The following is a 20,901-nucleotide window of genomic DNA, read 5'->3' on the forward strand; positions in this document are numbered from 1 at the left end:
CTTCAGAGTGGCTATTTCCCACCTCTCTTTCCCAGCCCCCACCCCATCACTCACCCCCAAGCCTCCTCTTCTCAGACTATGCTGCTTGACTGACTGACTTCCTTTCTGTCACCTTAGTTTCCCATGCCCTCATCCTAAGATACTTCATTTTACATTGTAAGTGTAAACCTATTTTTTTTTAATGGGAAAAAAGGTGAATAGATTCCCTAGACCCTCATCCTTCCTCTTTGTGAGCAACCCCAACTCAAGACACGGGATCTCTCAAAAGTTGTTACAACACGGCAGCACATCACCGCGTTGGCTGGTGATAGCTGATCCATTCCAGTGCAGAGATTTTGTAACAGTGAGCCAGGTATTAAACTCTAAACATTCTTTTTAGTGTAGGATTGCAAAAGTCAGACAGGTAAGAAACGTTTCCAACTCAACATAAGTCACACATGGGACTTTCCACTCTTTTTGGTGGTTTAATGTACAGCAATAATTATAGGTGACCTCAGCAAGAACCCCTATACTCAGCAGAATAAACAGAAGAGGAAGCAGTGCTTAGTGTTGTTACCCTGCTCTTCTCTCATTGCACAATATTACACAGACCATTCCTCTTTGCCTGTTCTGAGGTTATACAAATAAGTGGTGAAATGCTCGCTGCTAGCCTATCTATGAGTATGCATCCGAGGAGTACTCACCAAGCATGTGTGCTGGTGCCCTCATAATTAAGGTTGCATCTAGGTTTTCCCTTTGGCAGAATTATGTTTTTAGTTTTCTATTTTAAAAAAGAAGTAACTATTGAGAGGGTCTTTCATAGAGCTGTTTGGAATATTAATTGTGAAATTAAGAGAGGTATTGAAATTTACCCCCTTTAGAGTTCACGGAGTTAAAATTATTTGGCCTGTTTCATGAAATTTTCTACATCAGCAAAACTTTCCTTGGCATATGGAATATATACCAATTTCTGAATAGCTGTGGAATCTTCATGGCAACATTTCACATTGTATTTTGAATTTTAGGCGGGATTGGTTGTGATGGACTACATACTATTAGTTCTGGATTCATGACTGAGTGAGAGCCTACTCTTCTAGAAGGCTACAGGGTTACAGAAACTATTTGAAAGCTTATCTCTGAAGGAGAGAATGTAGTTAGGACGCTTTCTGGATGCTTGTCAGGAAAACCCTGTCCATGTATTATTTCCCCACTCCAATATAAACTTTCTATAAAAAAACCCAAACAGTTCAAAGTCAAGGCTAAGGTCTTGCCTACAATTAAGAGTTTTGCCTCTTTAACTATGCCATAGTTAAGTGGCCAAAACCCCATAGTGCAGCTGCAGTTATAGTGGTACAAAAGTGTTTATAATATCAGTATAGTTTAGCCCAGTGCAGGAAAGTGAAATAAGTGATACCATTATAAAACACCTTATACTGATGTAACTGTGTCTGCACTAGGGCTTTTATTGGCATAATTATGCAAGTAAAAAAAAAAATCAAACCCTCTCTGATACAGTTATACCAGTAAAACTTGTTAAGTTTAGACCGGGCCTGAGAAATAAAGCAGTCAAATGTCAGGTATTTTGAGAAGTTAAGATTGAGCCTTAAATCTTAACTTCAGCCCTTGTGCCCACATTTTAAAATATTGTCTTTCTAGAGTTAAATTTGCATCATAAGACCCTATTTAACTCTGAAAACTTTTGGCCTGGAAAATTAGTTTGACCTGAAAATTGCCATATCCACTCTAATCAACTTTGCCTTTAATTTTCTTTATACTTCTCAGAAATATTCTAAGAGCTGCTTTAAAAAAACAGATTATCCAAAAATTACCCGAATTTGAAATGGACTTTTGTCCAATGTTGTCATCTCCTTGAGGAATGTCTTATTAATATTACCTCTCCAAACTTTTATGTTTAGTTAAGTGTTCTTGAAAACTCATGGTCTGGCTATATTTGAAGAAAATAGGTTGTAATTAAGCAAAGTTATTAACTATATTTTTTCAATCAATATCTTTCTGAGTAGGATCAGAAATTGTGCATGTGTTGCCCTATATTGGTTGGTTGCAGCTTAGAAAAAACGTAAAAATTATCGCTTTGGCTAGCAGCCAGCAGAGCTTTTCCTCTAGTTCAAGTGGAAGAGGCCTGTGTTTTTCAGAGCTAAAGCAATAGGATTCCTGTCCCAGCTCTGGAAACGTGTATTTCATTATGGAGAAAGGATTATGGTTATCTGTTGTTGGTAAATGGCCTAGAATGGTCACTTCTAGAACTGTGGATTCAAACCACGCTTTTGTTTCAAGTTAAATTGCTTGAATTACATCTATACTAGACTCAAACCATCTTAGATTTTTTTAAAAAGAAAGAGTCAAAATCAGGCATGATCATATAGTATATAAGCATTAAGATTTTGCTTCTAAAATTGACACTTACTGTGACTCATCTGATGCTCTAAAGTATTTATTGCAGGATGCATGTATAGAACTACGATTTCATTAATTGAATTTGTTTAACAAGTAGATGTGAAATGCTATAGCTGGATACACAAGCTGGCAAGTAGACAAGAGAAAAACACCCCAAGAGAAAAACCAAACTATATATCAGATTTATAGATTTGCTTAATGATATTTAAAAGACCTAAGCCAAGATTTTCAAAAGGGACTGGTTACTTTGAGTGCCTCAGGTTTTTCTGGATGCCCAACGTGAAATGCCTTGAAGGGGCCTGATTTTCAGAAGGTAGGTGTTTGGAACACTCGAAAGCATTTCAAGTGGGGAACCCAAAACAGCTAATCCCTTTTGAAAATCTTGGGTCCCCTGGTCACTACACTGGCAATATTCAGCAGCCAGGCTCTTCCTTGGTGTGTGTTTCTGAGAAGTTATAAGCTATTGGGAAAAAGAGAAATTTTAACTGGGGAGTGCCATCTCAACCTTATCAATAGCATTTTCACGGCAATATTATGTGATGGAGTACACACAAAAAGTTAAGCTCTGTATATTTTTTGCATAATTTTGAGGGCTTAAGTGGTGCATAGACCTGGTGTTTTCCCTCTACACACAGATTAATTCTACTCACTTAGTGATAAATACAGGAAAGTAGTCTGCATTTAACTGAAATATCTCAACCTGCAATGAGACATAACTCAAGAATTGACACAGTGGGATAAATTTACTTGTACAAAGGTAATTACCAAAGACACCCAGGGACATAACACAGTATTCAAAGTTCATCCGCTTAAGTGAGCATTTTCCCCATCCAAAACATCTGTGATGCCATGACAGTAGACCATTAAAAAAACATAATTAAAACTCCTCACTGCTAATTCAGCACTCTGAAGGAAAATATCTACAGAGGTGCAGGTGAAGCTTTGTTCATAGTCATGCCACATCCATGAAAGGTGTTTGATTTTTATATTGGTTGATTTCTATCCCTCTAAACTCAGAAGAATAGTATATCAGCTGCTGGCATTTAGTATTCAATCCTATGTACAGTGGATTAAATTATTCCTTGTGCAGATGGCCAGCACACAGAGTATGTACCACTTAAAGCCAAGAGAGGGATTTGATACTTTTCCTCTGTACAGGGTTTAATTTCACCCAGTGCAAGTTTTGCCTGGGTAACTCCTACCGGATCAAGTCCTTTATAAATTGCTCGTGACCTTGTCACTTGTGTTTCTTCTAATATATTACAGGTTAGCTTAAATGAATAATTTCCCATTATGAAATGAAAACTAAACATACTTTATTCTCCCAAATATATTCAACCGCATGAATGGGGGGGAAGAGGGGTATGGGGGGGGGGAATAAAGATACCAAAAGCTCCATTTGCTATTACTCAAGAAATAGTTTGAAAACAAAATTCCAACACATAATTTTTACTGTACTACCGAACAAGGATTGTAGCATACTGTAGCTTAAAAATGGAGGAAACAAATGGTTAAGGAGATGCAGAGCCTGTTGATCTATTTATAGATACACAGGTTCCAGTATTGGCACCCATCACTGCTATATCCTAGTGCCCCCCAAGAATAAAACACCAACAAAGTGCCCAATTTATCATCCTCCTGCATTTGTGCAAAAAAAGTGTAAAATGCTATTGAATCAGAATGGTAGTTCTTTTTACAACTGCTCTTCACTGGCTACATCAGGAGCAGGGCAAAGGAGGACCAGGCCCAATATCTTTCTCTTTTCCTTTACTGGGAAGAGCCAGGCTTATGTTTAAAGCCAGACAGGACTGGTATTGAAAGTTACCATCTGATGGTTCTTCAGTAGCCTATGTGTAGTTGTTTATGAATCTCAGTCTTGTTGTCAATTGGTACTTTTGTTGGCAATCTCAGCAAAAAAGCTGGGCGCTAGAATAAGCTCTTGTTCTTATGGCCTGGTCCCAGAAGGACTGAGCCTATAGGCATGAGGGGAGCTTGCTTTGCCACTGCCTTTGCTTTAGATATTTTCTAAGTAAACCAAGGAATTCAGTTTCCAGGGCTGTCAATCAGGCATCTTTCAAAATTAGTAACCCCAAGGCTCAGCATTTCTATATGAGCCTACAGTCAAAAACCCTCCCCTCTGAAGTGAATGAGTCAGGGGGGTTTAAAATTTCATATGTGATGTTTTTGTCCCCCCAGCTCTCGTAGTGCGCTTCCTGACCAAACGGTTCATCTGGGAGTACGACCCCACTCTAGGTAGGTTACACTTTATTTTAAATACTTACAGAATGCTGCAAGTGTTGGCTTTGTAGAAGCAATGGAAAGGCATGCACTAAAGATTCCAAAATCTCATTCATCCTTTAAATATGATGTTAAAGCTTCTCTGAGGTAAATCCCTAGCTAGAACGAACAGCCAACTGATGTAGCACAATGAACAAGTATAAATACATTCAAACAAAGGCTGGATGTGGGGTTAAAACCTGCCCCCTATTGAAGTTAACGGGAATTTTGCCATTGATTTCTGTGGGGCTAGAATTTGACCCATGGAAATAAAGGTGTTAGTTTTCTGCTTTGGAGTAACTGACCACTCTTTGTGGAAGGTAGAAGGGCTAGGGAAGAGTGTTCCAAGGGGCAAGGGAGGAATAATCCTGTGGACAGTCATTTCCTGTGTAAGCTGTGCAAATCACTTGGGACCATTGCAATGCACAGAACCCCTGCTGAAACACTAGAGGTACCTAAACTCACTCAGTGCCTACATTTTTGCAGTGAGTCAATGTTTCTGCCTCTGAGTAGGCACACTGCTGCCTCCCTGTGGTTGTCCAGACACCCATCTCCCACCTAAGCCCCTCAGCGATTTACAAACCAGGGGAAGACAGATGTCCAGCTTGAGGGGCTCTATCCGGTAGGCGTGATCAGAGGCTGCCTACTGGATCAGGTCCCCATAGGCGAGCTTACACAAAACCGTTGGGGGCAAGGGAGGGAGAGGATGACTTCCCTCATCACTTCTTGCCCAGTGGTGTGAGACCCCCCCCCCCCAGTTCAAGTCCCCCCGCCTAAGAGGGAAAAGAGATTTGAACAGGGATCTGCCACTTCTCAGTGTCCTAACCCTTGGGCTATGGGATATTCTGATGTACAGATCCCTTCATCTCTCCTGTTGCACTGTGGATAAACAATGAAAGTCACTGGAGCAGAGGGGCTGGATCCTGGGTCTCCCACATCCTGGGTGAGTGCTCTAGCCACCAGGCAACAGAGTCATTCTCATGCTTGTGCTCTCTGTGTGTGTGTCCCAAATGACCACCCCACCCACTGGCTTCTTGCTAAAATGGCAGAGGCACCCTAACTCCCTGGTCGAGAATTGCAAGCAGAAATAGATGCCTTCCTGCAGCCTGGACTTGGGTGCTTATCTCTGGAGAGAGAGGTGCAGGGCTCGGCTTACACCACCTCTGATCAGCATCTCCCATTGGCTAGCATAGGGCAGCTCCCCACCTAGCTCCCTGCTGGCTTTTATGGATCACATTTGAAGGTGCCTAACTCACTGAGTGTCACACCATCTAAATCCCTTTGAACATTCAGCCCTTAGTCCCCAGTTTTAAAAGTCTCCACTTTTATTTTCATTTTGGGAGTCTCCACTTTTGGGTGACCACCTTGAGACACCCAGGTCCTTATTACAGCTCTTGAGCACCCACAGCTCCCATTGACTTCAATCTCAGCTGTTTTGGTGTTTGACACTTCTCAAAATTGGGCCCAAAGTGTCTCAGATTTGGTCACCAAATAGCAAAGTACCCTAAATTACAGGCCTCCTTTGAAAATTTGGGGCCTGATTTTTCAGAAGTGCTAAGTAATTACATTATTGCATGCTCAGCCCCAGTGAAAATCAGGTCCTAGATGTCTGAAGCTGGGCACCCACAAAAGTAGAATCTATCTTCAGACCTGTACAACTAAGTGACTTGTGTTGGGTTACACAGGAAGTAAGTGGCCACAAGATCACCTGCCCTCCCATGATCCTTTGACATCTCCTTCCTTCCACAAAAGGTACTCAGCTTCTAGGGCTGCTACTCCTTTGATTTATTAAATTCTACATATTCATCTAATTTTGGAGAGAAGTATCTGATACAGCTGTTGTGAAGCTAAGCACTTTGAGATGTTCAGATGGAAGAGATTACAAATGCAAAAATTAACAAATGTCATCAATTGGACATTAATCAATGATAGGAGCCTCTGGTGGAAGCAGTTACTATATCTAGCCTTATCATCATGGGCATCCTTTGGTGGCTTATAGAATCTAGGCATCTCTTTAGATAGTACATAGCTGGGTTTACTATGGCTTTTTACTGCAAGAGGTTTGTTTTGTTTGGTTTTGTTCTGTTCTTCTGAAGAATCAGATCAATCTGTTTCTCTGTTTAAAGCAACATAAACTGTGTCAGTGTGACATATTTACCCTACACTGAGAATAAGCATGTTTGTCAAGTGACTTTTCAAATGTAGAACTAAAACAGACGCATACCACACGGCTACTAAGCAACAAGAGATTTTGCCAGAAACACTGAGGCTGCAAGCGACAAAAAAGAAAAAAGAAAAGAAAAGAAAAGAAAAGAAGAGTAATATTTACAGCTGATTTTTTATATCAGATCCAATGGGATCCATTAACTCTCCCATGCTAGAATTTGGTTTTCCCTTGGCAATTCCCATTTCTACCAGGACTTGCATCAAAACTTCCAAGGCACAGGAAATTCACTAAATTCTATTTAAAGTGAATAAAACAGCATAAAATTCCTTGTCCTCCTGTAATTTCTGAAAGGGATAATACATTTTAGATGAAAAGGAATTTATGTGATTCAGTACCACTTTAAGCTTCAAGACAAAAACTAGAGACTTCATGTTACCTCTGTGTGCAGTGTATTATTATGTCTCCAGGATCTGAGTTAAATAATGTTCAGCTGCTACACACATGAAGAGGGAGCATGAAGGAGTAGCATGGCTTTGCTAAGGACCCTTGGTGCATGGAACTGCATGTGAGGGTCTTGCAGCACTAGTGTTGCTGCTCAGGATATTATTTCTATACATGTGCCCTGTGTGACAGCTTGGGCAATTTCCTGGACAAACCATATTGAATTAAGCTAAACCTTATTGAATTAAGTTTATGTATCATTGTGGGCCAGGGATTGTGTGTAATTTCATAAGGGAGGGGGACCACAACCCTCTAGGAACTAAGAACAGTTGGGAGTGGTTTGGCAAATTAACTCAGGTTGTAACATCTCCAGAGAGCTGCTACCACCACCTGGAAAGAGGCTCACATATACTGGTTCATATTGGAGTCTCCAGGCACAAACAAAGAAAGGACTTTTAGTTTAATAGCCTGAGTTAAAATTTACTCGTGACCTTTTTTCTGAACCAACAAATGTGCAAGGGTGTGTGTGTAATCTTTCCTGGAAGGGTTGGAAGGATTTGGCTCAGTCTGTGTTATTGTTCTGAGAAAAGGAGTTATGAACTCATAATCATGGGATAACCCCTTGGTGGGGATTGAAGCATGTTCAACAGCCACAGTGAGCCCTTAGAGTGAAGGGTTGATCTCTGGTAAATTTATTAGCATACGTGTAGGCTCTTTTAATTTTTTTAACATATTTTCTCTTTAATGCTTTTACCTTAAGAATAAATGTGCTTGCTTAGAAAGAGCTGTGTGGCAACAGCTTTTGCAATTACACTGTGGAGAAGAAAAGTAATGCAGGCCTGCTTAGGAAACTGGTCTTCACTGAGGAATTCTTAATGTAGGCAAGGAGCTCTCAGTCTTGAAATATCCCAGTTAAGAGGGAGAGAGACATGTGTCTCCATCCAAGAGAGGAGGCAGCTGGGGAGCCAGAAGCCTAAGAGTGTGTGCCCTTGCTGGACCATAGAAGGGGAATACAGGTGCAGTTGACCCTGCACAACTGTATCACCCTTAATATTTTATTTTTCCATTCTCAACGTACTAGGAATGACAATATCAGCAGAGCTCATTACCCAGAGAGTATTAACTATCCGCCAACTCTTGGCTGCCCTACACCTTTATTGCTTAGTTATCAGTTTCTTGGTAGGTGTTTGCTATCTTTTTTTTAAAGGTACCAAGCCATTGAGGCTAATTGCTAGAGTCCTATGCGGATGCAAAATTTTTATCCGCATCTGATTCTCAAACATGGTCTGCAGATATCTGTGCATATCTGCACATTTGCAGGGCTTTACTAATTCTTCACCTGCCTGGGTATATGAGGCATATCAATCTCTGTTTATAACAAATCAAAACATTGCGCTATATATGCACACCGAGGATACAGAAGGTACATAGAAAAAGAGATGCACCACTCCCATCAGCATAGGTAGTGTGTATACTGAAGCGCTACAGTCTAAGTATAGACATACACTACAATTTTTAAAGTAATCTATATATTATATTTAAACTGATATCAGAAAGCTAATAATCTCAAACAATACTATCACTAATTCTAGTAGTCTGTTGTATCAAGAAAACTTAAATGGCAACATAATTAAAATGTAAGACTCAAGATTCTTTACCAGCATCCCCCGTCCTTCACATCCTCCATGAACATTTTTTTTCTTTTCTGATCACTGTCAAATAATACAGTGAAGTTAGAGAAATGCTACAGACAATGGAGTTTGTATTATTTACCAGTAAAATATCACTCCATGTTTTTTTAATATTACACTGGTAGATTCTTGCCCAAAATACAGCCTTTGGATAAACACTTTGCATTTCTATGCACTTTTCAGACATGGAACTTAAAAAGTTTACTGGTGAGGAACTGAAGAAGAGAGAGAAAAAGAGAAACTATTCAATTTGTCAAAAGCCACGCTGCAAGTCAGTGGCTCAGCTAAGAGAAGTATCCAGGAACCCTGCCTTCCTATCTCCTGCTCTTACTAAATGAGCCACAAACACTTATATCTGCCTTATATCACTTAATATAACTTATATGCCTTAAACTGCCGAATATCACAATAATGAACGTTATTAGAGCACACACATCTTTGAGTGTGCACATACACCCTCCCATCAAGGTGCTGTACATAAAGTCATATTAAATGATGTTGCTTTATATAGAGTATGATATCAAAAAACCCAGTTCAGCCATACCCTGGTTAACTGAAACCCCTATCAAATCAAGTGCAGTCATAGTGCCTAAAAGATCAGTATGTTCATTGCATTTCACCACCGGTCTTTCTAAAGTCTGTCTTTTGTGAACATTTTAATAGATTCCAAGGCCAGAAGGGACCATTGTGATCATCTCATCTGATCTCCTGCATAACACCGACCAATGGACTTCCCCAAAATAATTTCTAGATCAGGAATCGGCAACCTTTGGCATGCAGCCCATCAGGGAAATCTGCTGGTGGGCTGGGACAGTTTGTTTACCTGTAGCGTCAGCAGATGTAGCCGATTGTAGCTCCCACTGGCCGTGGTTCACCGTTCCAGACCAATGGGGGCTGTGGGAAACAGCGTGGTCTGAGGGATGTACTAGCCGCCGCTTCCCGCAGCCCCCATTGGCCTGAAACAGTGAACCGTGGCCAGTGGGAGCTGCGATCGGTCAAACTTGCGGACACTGCAGATAAACAAACCGTCCCAGCCCGCCAGCAGATTTCCCTGACAGGCCGCATGCCAAAGGTTGCTGATCTCTGTCCTAGATCACGTCTTTTAGAACAACATCGAACTTTGTTTAAAAATTGTCAGTGATGGAGAATCCACTGCGACCCTTGGTAAATTGTTCCAATAGTTAAGTACTCTCACTGCTCAAACTTTACTCCTTATTTCCAGTCTGAATTTATCTAGGTTCAACTTCCAGCCATTGGATCATGCTCTATCTTTCTCTGCTAAACTGAAGATCCCATTATTAAATATTTGTTCTCTATGTAGGTATTTATCAACTGCAATCAGTTCATCTCTTAACCTTCTCATTCTTAAACTAAATAGATTAAACTCCTTGAGTCTATCACTGTAAGGCAGGTTTTCTAATCCTTAAATCATGGCTCTTCTCTGAACCCTCTCGAATTGCTCAACATCTTTCTTGAATGGTGGATGCCAGAACTAGACACTGTATTCCAGCAGCGGTTCCATCAGTGCCAAATAGAGGTAAAATAACCTCTCCATTCCTATTCAAGATTCCTCTGTTTATGCATCCAAGGATTGCATTAGCCCTTTTTGGATACAGTGTTGCACTGGAGTTCATGTTCAGCTGATTATACACCCCTCTCCAAATCTTTTTCAGAGACACTGCTTCCCAGGATAGAGTCCCCAGTCATATAAGTATGGCCTACATTCTTTGTTCCTACATGTATACATATATTAAAACACATATTTTTTGCTTGCACCCAGCTTATCAAGCTCTCCAGATCACTCTGAATCAATGACTTGTCCTCTTCATTATTTACCACTCCCCCAATTAGTGTGTCATCTGCAAACTTTATCAATGATGATTTTATGTTTTCTTCTGGGTCAATAATACAAATGTTAAATAGCCAAAAACCAACCCCTGTGAACCCCATTAGAAACACATCCACTCAATGATGATTCCCCATTTACATTACATTTTTAGACCTGTTAGCTAGCTTTTAAGCCATTTAATTGGTTCCATGTATATTTTATATGTCTAGCTTTTTAAATTAAAATTTCATGCAGTACCAAATCAAATGCCTTACAGAAGTCTAAGTATATTACATCAACACTATTACCTTTATCAACCAAACATGCAATCTTATAAAAAAAAATATCAAGTTAGTTTGACAAGATCTATTTTCCATAAACCTATATTGACTGGCATTAATTATATTACTCTTCTTTAATTCTTTATGGAGCAAGTCCTGTATCAGCTGCTCCATTATCTTGCCTGGGATCAAAGTCAGACTGACAGGCATATAATTAACTTGATCATCCCATTTACCATTTTTAAATATTGGCACAACATTAGCTTTCTTCCAGTCCTCTGAAACTCCCCCAATGTTCCAAAACTTATGGAAAATCAACAGTAATGGTCTAAGTGAGTGCCTCAACCAGCTCTTTTAAAACTCTTAGATGCAAGTTATCCAGATCTGCTGATTTAAAAGTGTCTAACTTTAGTAGCTGTTGGATGAGGAAGTGCCCCACATCAGCTGGGTGCCTGAGGTGTTCTGACTGATTTAGTGCAGTGCCTTCCAGTTGGGAAACTGTGAAAATCTTTAGAGAGAGCAGCATTTGCTTCCCAATAGACCAATACCCTCTCCTCACCCCACTGCCAATCTGGGAGGAATCTAGCAGTGACAATAGACTTTCCTAGTCCTTGCACTCAGGAATTATAAGCAGTTGGATTCTGGTTGGCTCCTAAGCAAGGATGTAAGGGGAACAATCTTCTCCACTTTGGCTTGTGCTTAATGCTGTGCTGGAATGGGGCCTTATGCTGGGTCAGCTGCAATATGCTTCGTTGGTGTCCTCTGTGAATTTTATTAAGGATGCTACTCATTCCTTCTGGATCAACAATGTTAAATAGGATGGGACCCTACACCATTCCCTTTGGAACCATGGTATGCACCTCTCCTAGACTTAACTTTCCCATTTTCAAAGAAAAATTAACTTGACCTCATACAAATTTAAGATATCTTCTGTTGCCTCCCACTGTGCTCCTCTGCAATGGGAATTTATATAAAATGTATTATGGAAATGAGCTGTGAAAACTTTCCTTGTTTCTCTGAAGTATCCATAAGGAAGCAGATGGGCATGGCCTAGAACTTTTTAAATCCATGACACTGGCTTTTAAAAAGCATGGCAGACTCAAAAGCAAGAGGCCACAATGAAGAACAGCAGAGGAAGAAGCTTGGAACAACGTGGGAATCATTTATTTAATATGTTTTATGTTTTCTTTAATATCGGCCTCAAGATGTAGCATTCTTGATGGCAGTGATCAAATACAGCCTGTTTTATAGCAGCCTTTACATATATATAGTATCCCAAAACACTTCACAGAATTAAACAAATGGAAGACAACCGGAAGTAGTATATTGGGCACTAGCTATGCCTACAGCAGTTATGATTGCAAAATACTGTGCCCTATTCACACTTGCTCATTTTCTGAAACATTCGCCGGATGGACTGAAATGTCCTATGCTTGCTCTATGCCTCAAAGTGATGAAAAAATAATCAATTGTGAGCAAAGGCTCTTTGGCTAGTTTTCATTTAGAGGAGGGAAGTGCACACCTGCTCTCGAATGACGCTTTAAGAAAAGGTGTAACTACAGCACGAATGGCTTATTTAACTTGAAGCTTGTCGTGGACATAACTCGCACTGAGGACCAGTACCTCTGCTTGGGTTTGGGTGGGGGAGAATTAAAAAGGAAAAGTTAAAAATTTGAAAAATTCTGAGGCTAGTCAGTACTGACACAGCAAAATCATTTAACATAGCCTAGCGAATCCTGCGCTCTTTCTGATATCGTTGCTTATCTCTCTGCCTGGCCTTAGCAAGATGTTGGTCAGGGCAGAGGCTTCTGCTCAGACAGTTGGCACGAAGGGGGTTGTAAAATTCAGCCTTAATTCAGCCCATATTTTCTAGACCCACATTTCTGGGGGTTTTTTGTGTAGCTTAATATTGCTGTGGGTGTTGTAAACTTTGTACTGAGAGACAAGCATATCGGACATAGTACATTACCTGTTGAAGCCTTAAGTGTTGTATTTCCTGACTTTTTTGGGTTAAAAATTTTAAGTGATTTAAGAACTTAAATCACATTTTCAAAAATGACTTAGGAGCCAAAGAGCCTAAATCACTAATATCCAGGTTTTTAAAGCTATTTAGGCATTGCAACAGTAAGAACCACAATGCTTAACTGATTTAGGAGTCTAAATTCTATTGACAGTCAATGGGATTTAGACTTAGTGATAATATCTTTTGAAAATGAAATTTAGGCTCCTAAATCAGTTAGGCATTGTGACACTGAGCATAGCAATGCCGAAATAGGTTTAAAAATCTGGGCCTAAGGGCCTGTCTATAAAAACACTTAGTTCACAACTAGTTGCGGTGTAATCTATCACACACTGCCTGCCATGCACTAAGCATCCATGTTGACCCAGCTGCCCCCCCCACTAAAATTCCCCAGTGTCCTTTAACGTACTCCCATTTCAAAGTGGGGTAGATCAAAGTGCGCTAGGGAACTTCTAGAGTTCAGCGGCTAAGGTCCACACTGACACTTAGTTCGCAGCAAGGTGAGGTGTAAATCTGCCCCACACTAGCCTGCAGTGCCCTAAGTTTTTATATAGGCAAGCTGTTAGTTGCTTTTGGAAATTTTATCCTTTGGGGTTTTTGAGTGTGTAAGTTTAACATAGCGTGAATGGAAAGCCCCATGCATATTTATGGCTCTACATATATGACAATAAAAAAAAGAGGGGAAGGAATGCATTCACCATTAAAAAAAACAAACAAACTGTTTTATAAACACATAGGGCCAGATCCTCCACTGGGGTGAACAGACATTAGCTCCACTCCAGTAAAATAAAAGCATGTCATAAGGGCAATAAGAGATAGAGTAGGCAATTATGAGTCACAGGCAAGGAAGAAAAATATTTTTAGATGAGGTTTGACAGAAGATGTGGAGGTGGGGAAGAGTCACAGAGAGAGAGAGAGAGAGACAGACAGACAGACAAAGTCACGCCCTAGACGGTAAGTGCTAAAGAGATGTCCCTGGTCCCAGTAGTGGTAAGATTGAAAAGGGCTGAGAGGAAGCAAGTGAGTAGATGCAGAGAGCAGCGAAGAGAGACAAAATTTACTCACGCAGCTGGAGCAAATCCATGGAAAACAATACGAGACAACACTAGGTTTGTGTGGAACGGAGGTAAACTGGGTGTGCCGTGATTCACAGTTCTCAAATCAGACGGAGACGAATTCTGCAGGAATATACGCCATGCAATGCCTGCGACCTCTATGGAGTTTCATGGGGGTAACAGAGGAGATTTTGGCTCGTTACTTTATGACAAGTAATTATGGCAAGCACTAGTCTCCTATCCATATTTCTTCATCCAAGGGAAAATGAAGTTTTTAAATGATGGTTTGAAAGTTCAGTGCTATTAAGCAAGTAGAAGTTCACATGCTTGCATCTCATTTCACCTTATCTGCATCTCATTGGTCTACAGACTGGTCTGAAAATTTCACAGAACAGACTCGCTAGGTCTTCAGTGCTTCCAGGTTGCACGGGGGTGGAAGACACCATGAGCACAAACTTTCTCACACTATTTCTATATGTCACCTTCCAGTGAGGCTGTCTTTTTTTAACATTGAAACTAGAGATGGACATGAGCCAAAACTCTGGATGAGAAAGAATTTGGGCCCATCTGTACTCAAAACAGACCTGGCTACTATTCAAAGTTTGGGCATAAATTTCTGGAGGTGTTTATTTCATCCAAATTGGTTTGCCTATTCCTACAATAAACATGTTCCTAAAAGCATAAAGCAAAAATCTCCTTTCAGAGCTGTAAGACGACACTTTACCCCCATTTTCTGTTCTCCCCATATCCATGGAACTTGTACTGATCAAGACATTGGAGTCAAGAGACCAGATCAGCTGGTGTAAGTTAGTGTAGTTCCATTAAAGACAATTTATGCCAACTGAGGTTGTGGTCCAAGAGCTACAAAATGGATCTCAGAGGAAGAATTTTCCGCAAGAATTGAAATATGCTCTTCTGGAACAAATGTATTGACCAATTCAGTTTTATTCAGGACAAGAAAATGTGTTCATTCTTCAAGTAAATACAACCCAAATCTCCCTTGAATGTATTTATCAAAACCTCAGGCTTTGGAAGACATTCAGATTTGCAATCTGTGGATCATATACTTCAATATTTTCTCTATATAATTTTAATAGCATTGTTTTTTCATAATGACTTTTAATCCATTGTTCAGAAAAATACAGCGATTCTCAAATACTCTTATTAACAAGATAGCACAAATAAGCTCAGGGGAAGCTTTCAGTCTGCTTTTTGCTTCTCCTTGTAAAGGACTTTCTGCATCTGGGAATTTAGAAGTTGATTAGTTAATGGGGACTGAATAATTGTGCCAATATACTGTAGGCTAAAAAAAATAAACTGACTAACGTTGCTTCAGAAATGCTTCTGGGGCCCCTTGGTATGGTCTAAATATTTAAAGGATGAGCTTCAATTTTTCAGATGATGAATCTTGCAAGAGTTAAGTGTGTATTATTGAAGAAAAGTGCTGCAGAATGCACTATTATACAAAGTGAAGCCATCAGAGTAATGAGATCAACTGTAGGTCCAAAACAATATGGTCGGCAACCCTTTTCTTTAAATTACCAAAAATATTATATGAAGTGTAACACCCCAATAGTTAACCAGGACTTTCAACGTTTATAATAAATTAGGACCAAGTGGTAAGTTTTACAGCTCCATTTCAGTATTTCTGATGTTGATTGGCTTACCACAGCTCTGACCATAGTAGCTGTGTGGCTCCTCTGGGGCCAGCAAAATCCTACTTTGATTCAAGCATTTATGGACAGAGAAACACAACTATAACATTTTCCTTCCACCTAGTTGGTGGTAGCCATAAAATTACAGTATGGAATTATTACCAGGTCATATTGTGCGTGGTAGAGGCAGAAAATCCAAGGCTTAGGAAGTTGCCCATGGTCACCTGAAAAGTCCATATCAGAACCATAATTAGAAGACAGCTCTCTTCTGTTATACCTATGCCTCATCAGCTAGATCATCCCAACTCCAGTCAAAGCACTTTAACTTCTCTGTCACAGTCTCTCTATATGTACAGTACGGAGGAGTAAAGATATTGAACTACTGTAAAACAACGTACTGTATGGTGTGAAGTAATACAGAAATGCGAAGTCAAGACCATTTAGTTTCAGAAAGGGAATACAACTCAAGACGTCATGGTTGGCAGCTCTGTGCTTTAATCCACTGGGCTTTTAGGAGGCTCCATCCCTTTAGTCAAAATTCATACTTGTCAATTTGAGACTAATAATGGCTATTTGCTTTTTCACAAACATCCAGATAGTGCTAAAATATCATTAAAATGGCCCCAAATCCACAAACCTTACTCAAACTCAGAAACAGATACATCTTTATCCAAAACTACCAACATTTCACACCTCTCTTACCCATAGCAATGCTACACATCCAAGATAAAACTCACCCCTGAGCAGAAGGCCAGAATAAGGTATATGCCCTACATAAATCCCACTTAAGTATTATTTTGAGGGTAACTGAACTTCTGGAGTGGACCCAGATGCAGAAGAGATGGAGATGATGCCCTCATCTCCTCCACCTCTAATCCCCAGTATTAGCCTGATATTACCCAGGAAACTGTGAAGTTAATTTTTGTACCCATTTTTGTCCATTCTGACATTTTTGTAACAAACACCAGTAAGTTCCTAGAAAATTTTAAACAAAATAAAAACTGAAAACAAAGGAACTTGCCATTTGGCTTCCACCTGCCTGACTGACTGATGGAGGGACTGACCCATTTGTCCATACTGGTGACAGCTGCACCACTTAAAGCAATTTGAGTGACAAGGGCAAGTTACTTTTTTGGTGGGGGAAAATAATGTGAGAGTTTAAACACATTATTCTGGAGAGATGGCATCCCTCAGTAGGGAAAGGAAACATTCGTAGAACATAAAACCTTTCAGAAGTTCTGGTTCAATAAATAAGCTTCCTTGAGCATATCCTCCCATTCCCATCGAAGAGATTTGCACCAAATAAAATGTAAATCTCTGACAATGAAAAGCGATCAGAATTGCTGGCTACAGTTTTACATCATGTGCATTTGACTTTTGATATAGACCATCTGTGAGTTGGCAACAGTAATAAATCTGAATGTTAGCACGGATCAACTAGGTCAAATGCTATCACACTTAAGTGTCATACTCATTAAGATAAAACAAGTGTCCTTGTCATTAATTATTTGATTAGTTGCCCATTTCCAGAACTTTAGAGGCAGCAAATGCAGTCTTATTTTCCTATAACATGGATAGTGTGTATGTTTAACTCCCCTTGGCAATTCTTATAAATCATACACATTGCTTTGAGCCTTTGCTAGAAAAGGGGAAAGTGATGATTTCAGCATTTTTCAAAGAAACATTCCGAAAATAAATCCCAGTGTTCTGTAATTTCATCACAGTGTAAGGGCTATACTTAGTGGGTAGCTTGAGTAGATCCCTGGTCTGCAGCCACACCATTTTCAGCTCTGAACTGGTCAGATTTCAAGCTAAGTAGGGACAGGCATTATCAGTTTTTGAATTGGAGACCTCCAAAGAAGTGGCATTGGTGTTTCAAGAGGTGGCACTCTTCCCTCCAAATCAGTGGGAAAAGTATCACAGCATGGGATTAAAAGGCTGTCAGTTGCTGTCCTTTCAGTGAGGCACAAATCCAAGATCCTGACCACTTAAAAAGCTTCCATAGTAATGGACTCCAACCCCCATATGTAATACTAACAAGTTAGATAATATCTGTTGCAACAAGCAGGAATGTGAAGGGTACATCAAATATTCTAGGAAGAGGTTATAAACAGACTAAATACGGTTCTGAGAGATATCCTGAGTGAACCCAGGATTCTTCTTTTAATTACAAGATCTTACACCTAATTCATGTCTGCTGTAAACCCATCTTATATCATGTGTGCCCATTTGGCTTTTTATCAAGCGGTAACACTAATATGTATTGCAGAAACTATTTTAACTGAGAACGTTTTTTTAATCGGTCTCATGTATTGAAATATGGAAACCTGCATCTGATTTCAATATTATTGGCTAGTTTGATATTATAGGAAAATCTTTTGAAAAGAACTTATGCTGATTGTTTGAAAGATATTTTAATGTGATTTAGCCCTTTTCCCTCTTAAAAAAATAGATTTTTTTTCCTCTTCAGTTTATCAAAAAAAAACCCAAAACAATAAGTGTGTTAGCCTCACTGCCATGTTCCATTTTGAATAAACAAATTGGATCAAATTCAGCCCTGATGTAAATAGAGTCATAGTCATTGAAACCAGTTTCATTTTTTGAAAGTTATGATGATTTTTAAAACATTCCATCTCAGAAACGTCTTGGGTTACATGCTCCAGATATTGTTTATATTATTGTCCAATAGGAAGACCCAGGCCTGTCAATATTACTGGATAGCTGGTTAACTTTTTAAATTGTTCAGTCCCTTTGTGGTAATTGCAGAGGTCCCATGTATATAGTACAAAGGCTGTGTCTCTGAACAGTCATAGTTCTGAGATGTGGTATAAAAGAAGGTTATGGGGTGGCACACAGGGAGAGATGGGTAGGTCTTAGCTGTGAGAAGAGGAGCTAGGATGTGCCTATGTATGAAAAAGCTCCAATTCATGGATGCTGGGGAAGCTTTACATCACATCAGAACAGTACTTCAAGTCGTGTGATAGAACAGTAGCAAGGAGCATAAAGAAGATTCTGCTCTAACAATCTGCATTTAGATTTTAAACTCTTCTAAAATTGTTTTTATTATTTTTAAGAGTCTACCTATCGTCATCAGGCAAATATCGATGATGAAGTTGTTTCCATGGAGATACTAGATACAGCTGGTCAGGTGAGTGAGAACAGTCGAGAAGATCTGATTCTCATACACGAATAAACAGGAGAAAAGGGTGAGATTAAGACAGCTGCACAACACTTCTGGTGACTAAAATCAAGTAGAGCCCGTCCCACTCCGAGCAGCAGCTCCCAGACCCGGGTATTACACACAGATGGATGTTTAGAGTTTTGTAATGTGGAAGAGCGGGTAGAGATAGTGTGTGACCATCTGGGGAGCTCTTTATTTTAGATGCCTTAACTGTAACAAAGGCTGCGTAAGGAACTTCAGCAGGTGCCCCAAGGTACTCCACTTCATCATCTGGAGCAAATGTCTCTGTACACAAAGAGCCTCCCACATAAATCTGCAAGATGAAGGCTCTGAATGAAATCAGTGCAATGTAATCTATGGTAACAGTCACCTGCTTGGCCCAGATCACATTACCAGATTTCCCCTAATCGGTTATCACTCTTGCACGGTGCCATTATCCAGAGCAAAAACAGACAGTCTAGCAGTATTCCTCTAAGTGACCTATGTGGACACCCAAGAGCACCTCATGAAGTTAACCCCTTAGAAAGGGATCACAATACCTGGATATAGACGGCATGGTCATCCATGCACAGCCAGGACACAAATATAACTTGTAAGCTACACCCACCAAAACAAACACTGTAGATTCTGCCTCACCATGGCCACATTCACTCTTACCAAACACTGGCAGGTGCTCACACTGAAAACCACCAGAAACCCATGCAAACCTATCTGACTTTTCCTCAAAATCTACTACAGGGACACACAACAACATTATTCTGCACACGGCTGCAGATCTTTAGGATCTGATTCTCCACTGCCTCGCACCCCGTGCAGTCATCTCCACCTTTGAAGAGTGGGTGTAAAATCAGAAGAGTTGTGGTTTTACATCCACTTTTCCCAGGTGTAAATGGCTTTGCACCCTGCTCAGTCATTGAGAGGTGAGCCTAGGGGACAGATGTCTACGTGAAGGGCTTGTATTAGTTTCCCAAACTGTATTCAGCCAGTGTATGATCTTCTCCTTAAACTGGTGTCCTTCTTTCCAAACAGGAGGACACTATTCAGAAGGAAGGACACGTACGATGGGGTGAAGGCTTTGTGCTAGTCTACGACATCACTGACAGGGGCAGCTTTGAGGAAGTGCTGCCACTTAAGAACTTGCTGGATGAAGTTAAAAAACCCAAGAATGTTACTCTGATCCTAGTGGGGAACAAAGCAGACCTGGATCACTCCAGGCAGGTCAGCACAGAGGAAGGAGAAAAGCTGGCCACAGAACTAGCATGTGCATTTTATGAGTGTTCCGCTTGCACAGGTGAAGGCAACATCATGGAGGCCTTCTATGAGCTTTGCCGTGAGGTGCGGCGTCGTAAGATGGTCCAGGGCAAGACTCGGAGACGGAGCTCCACCACCCATGTCAAGCAGGCGATTAACAAGATGCTCACCAAAATCAGCAGCTAAAAGAATTGTAACAAAGTAGAGAACCGGGGTAGAGAAGGTTAGTTTGGGGGTGGGGAAGAGGCAGCCAGGACATATGAAAATAAAAGATGGTCAAAGCTTTACTTTAAAAAAAAATCACTTCATCCCTTTTTGAGTATATGGGGCAGATTCCTTTCTACTTTATTTAAATGGTTTTAGAGTGGTAGCATCCACTCCACACCATTTCCATCCAACATCACAGAGACATTCCAAAGGATTGGCTGACTCAAGGGATTGGTAATGAGACAGCTAAGTTGCTGGCTCCAATTCAGCCCAGATTGGTAATGACTGAAAATCATTATGTTCTGATGGCTGCTCTGCAGCCTATGAGTAATAAGTCTCAGTCCAGCGATAACTGACATCCTTAGCGGAGAGGCCAAGGACTGAATCACCTGGGAGACTGCTTAAGTGTTCTCTCCAAAATTGTTAATCTGGCACCTTTCAGTAGCACTAAAT

At 40.3% G+C, this 20,901-nt stretch overlaps 1 protein-coding gene across 2 annotated transcripts in view; it reads left to right on the forward strand.

Annotated features, from left to right (window-relative positions):
- Positions 1 to 20,427, forward strand: part of RERG (RAS like estrogen regulated growth inhibitor) — a 128,695-nt gene extending 108,268 nt beyond the window's left edge. Inside the window, exons 2-4 of one of the 2 annotated variants that reach the window (XM_077807490.1) lie at positions 4,591 to 4,647; positions 18,884 to 18,957; positions 20,020 to 20,427. In XM_077807490.1, coding sequence (XP_077663616.1) covers positions 4,591 to 4,647; positions 18,884 to 18,957; positions 20,020 to 20,427 — 539 coding nt within the window. The remainder of the gene's footprint in view (positions 1 to 4,590; positions 4,648 to 18,883; positions 18,958 to 20,019) is intronic. The other variant, XM_077807491.1, reaches the window with a different exon arrangement.
- Positions 20,428 to 20,901: the final 474 nt, after the last annotated feature.

Source organism: Eretmochelys imbricata, chromosome 1 (assembly GCF_965152235.1).
Source record: "Eretmochelys imbricata isolate rEreImb1 chromosome 1, rEreImb1.hap1, whole genome shotgun sequence".
Taxonomy (NCBI): domain Eukaryota; kingdom Metazoa; phylum Chordata; order Testudines; family Cheloniidae; genus Eretmochelys; species Eretmochelys imbricata.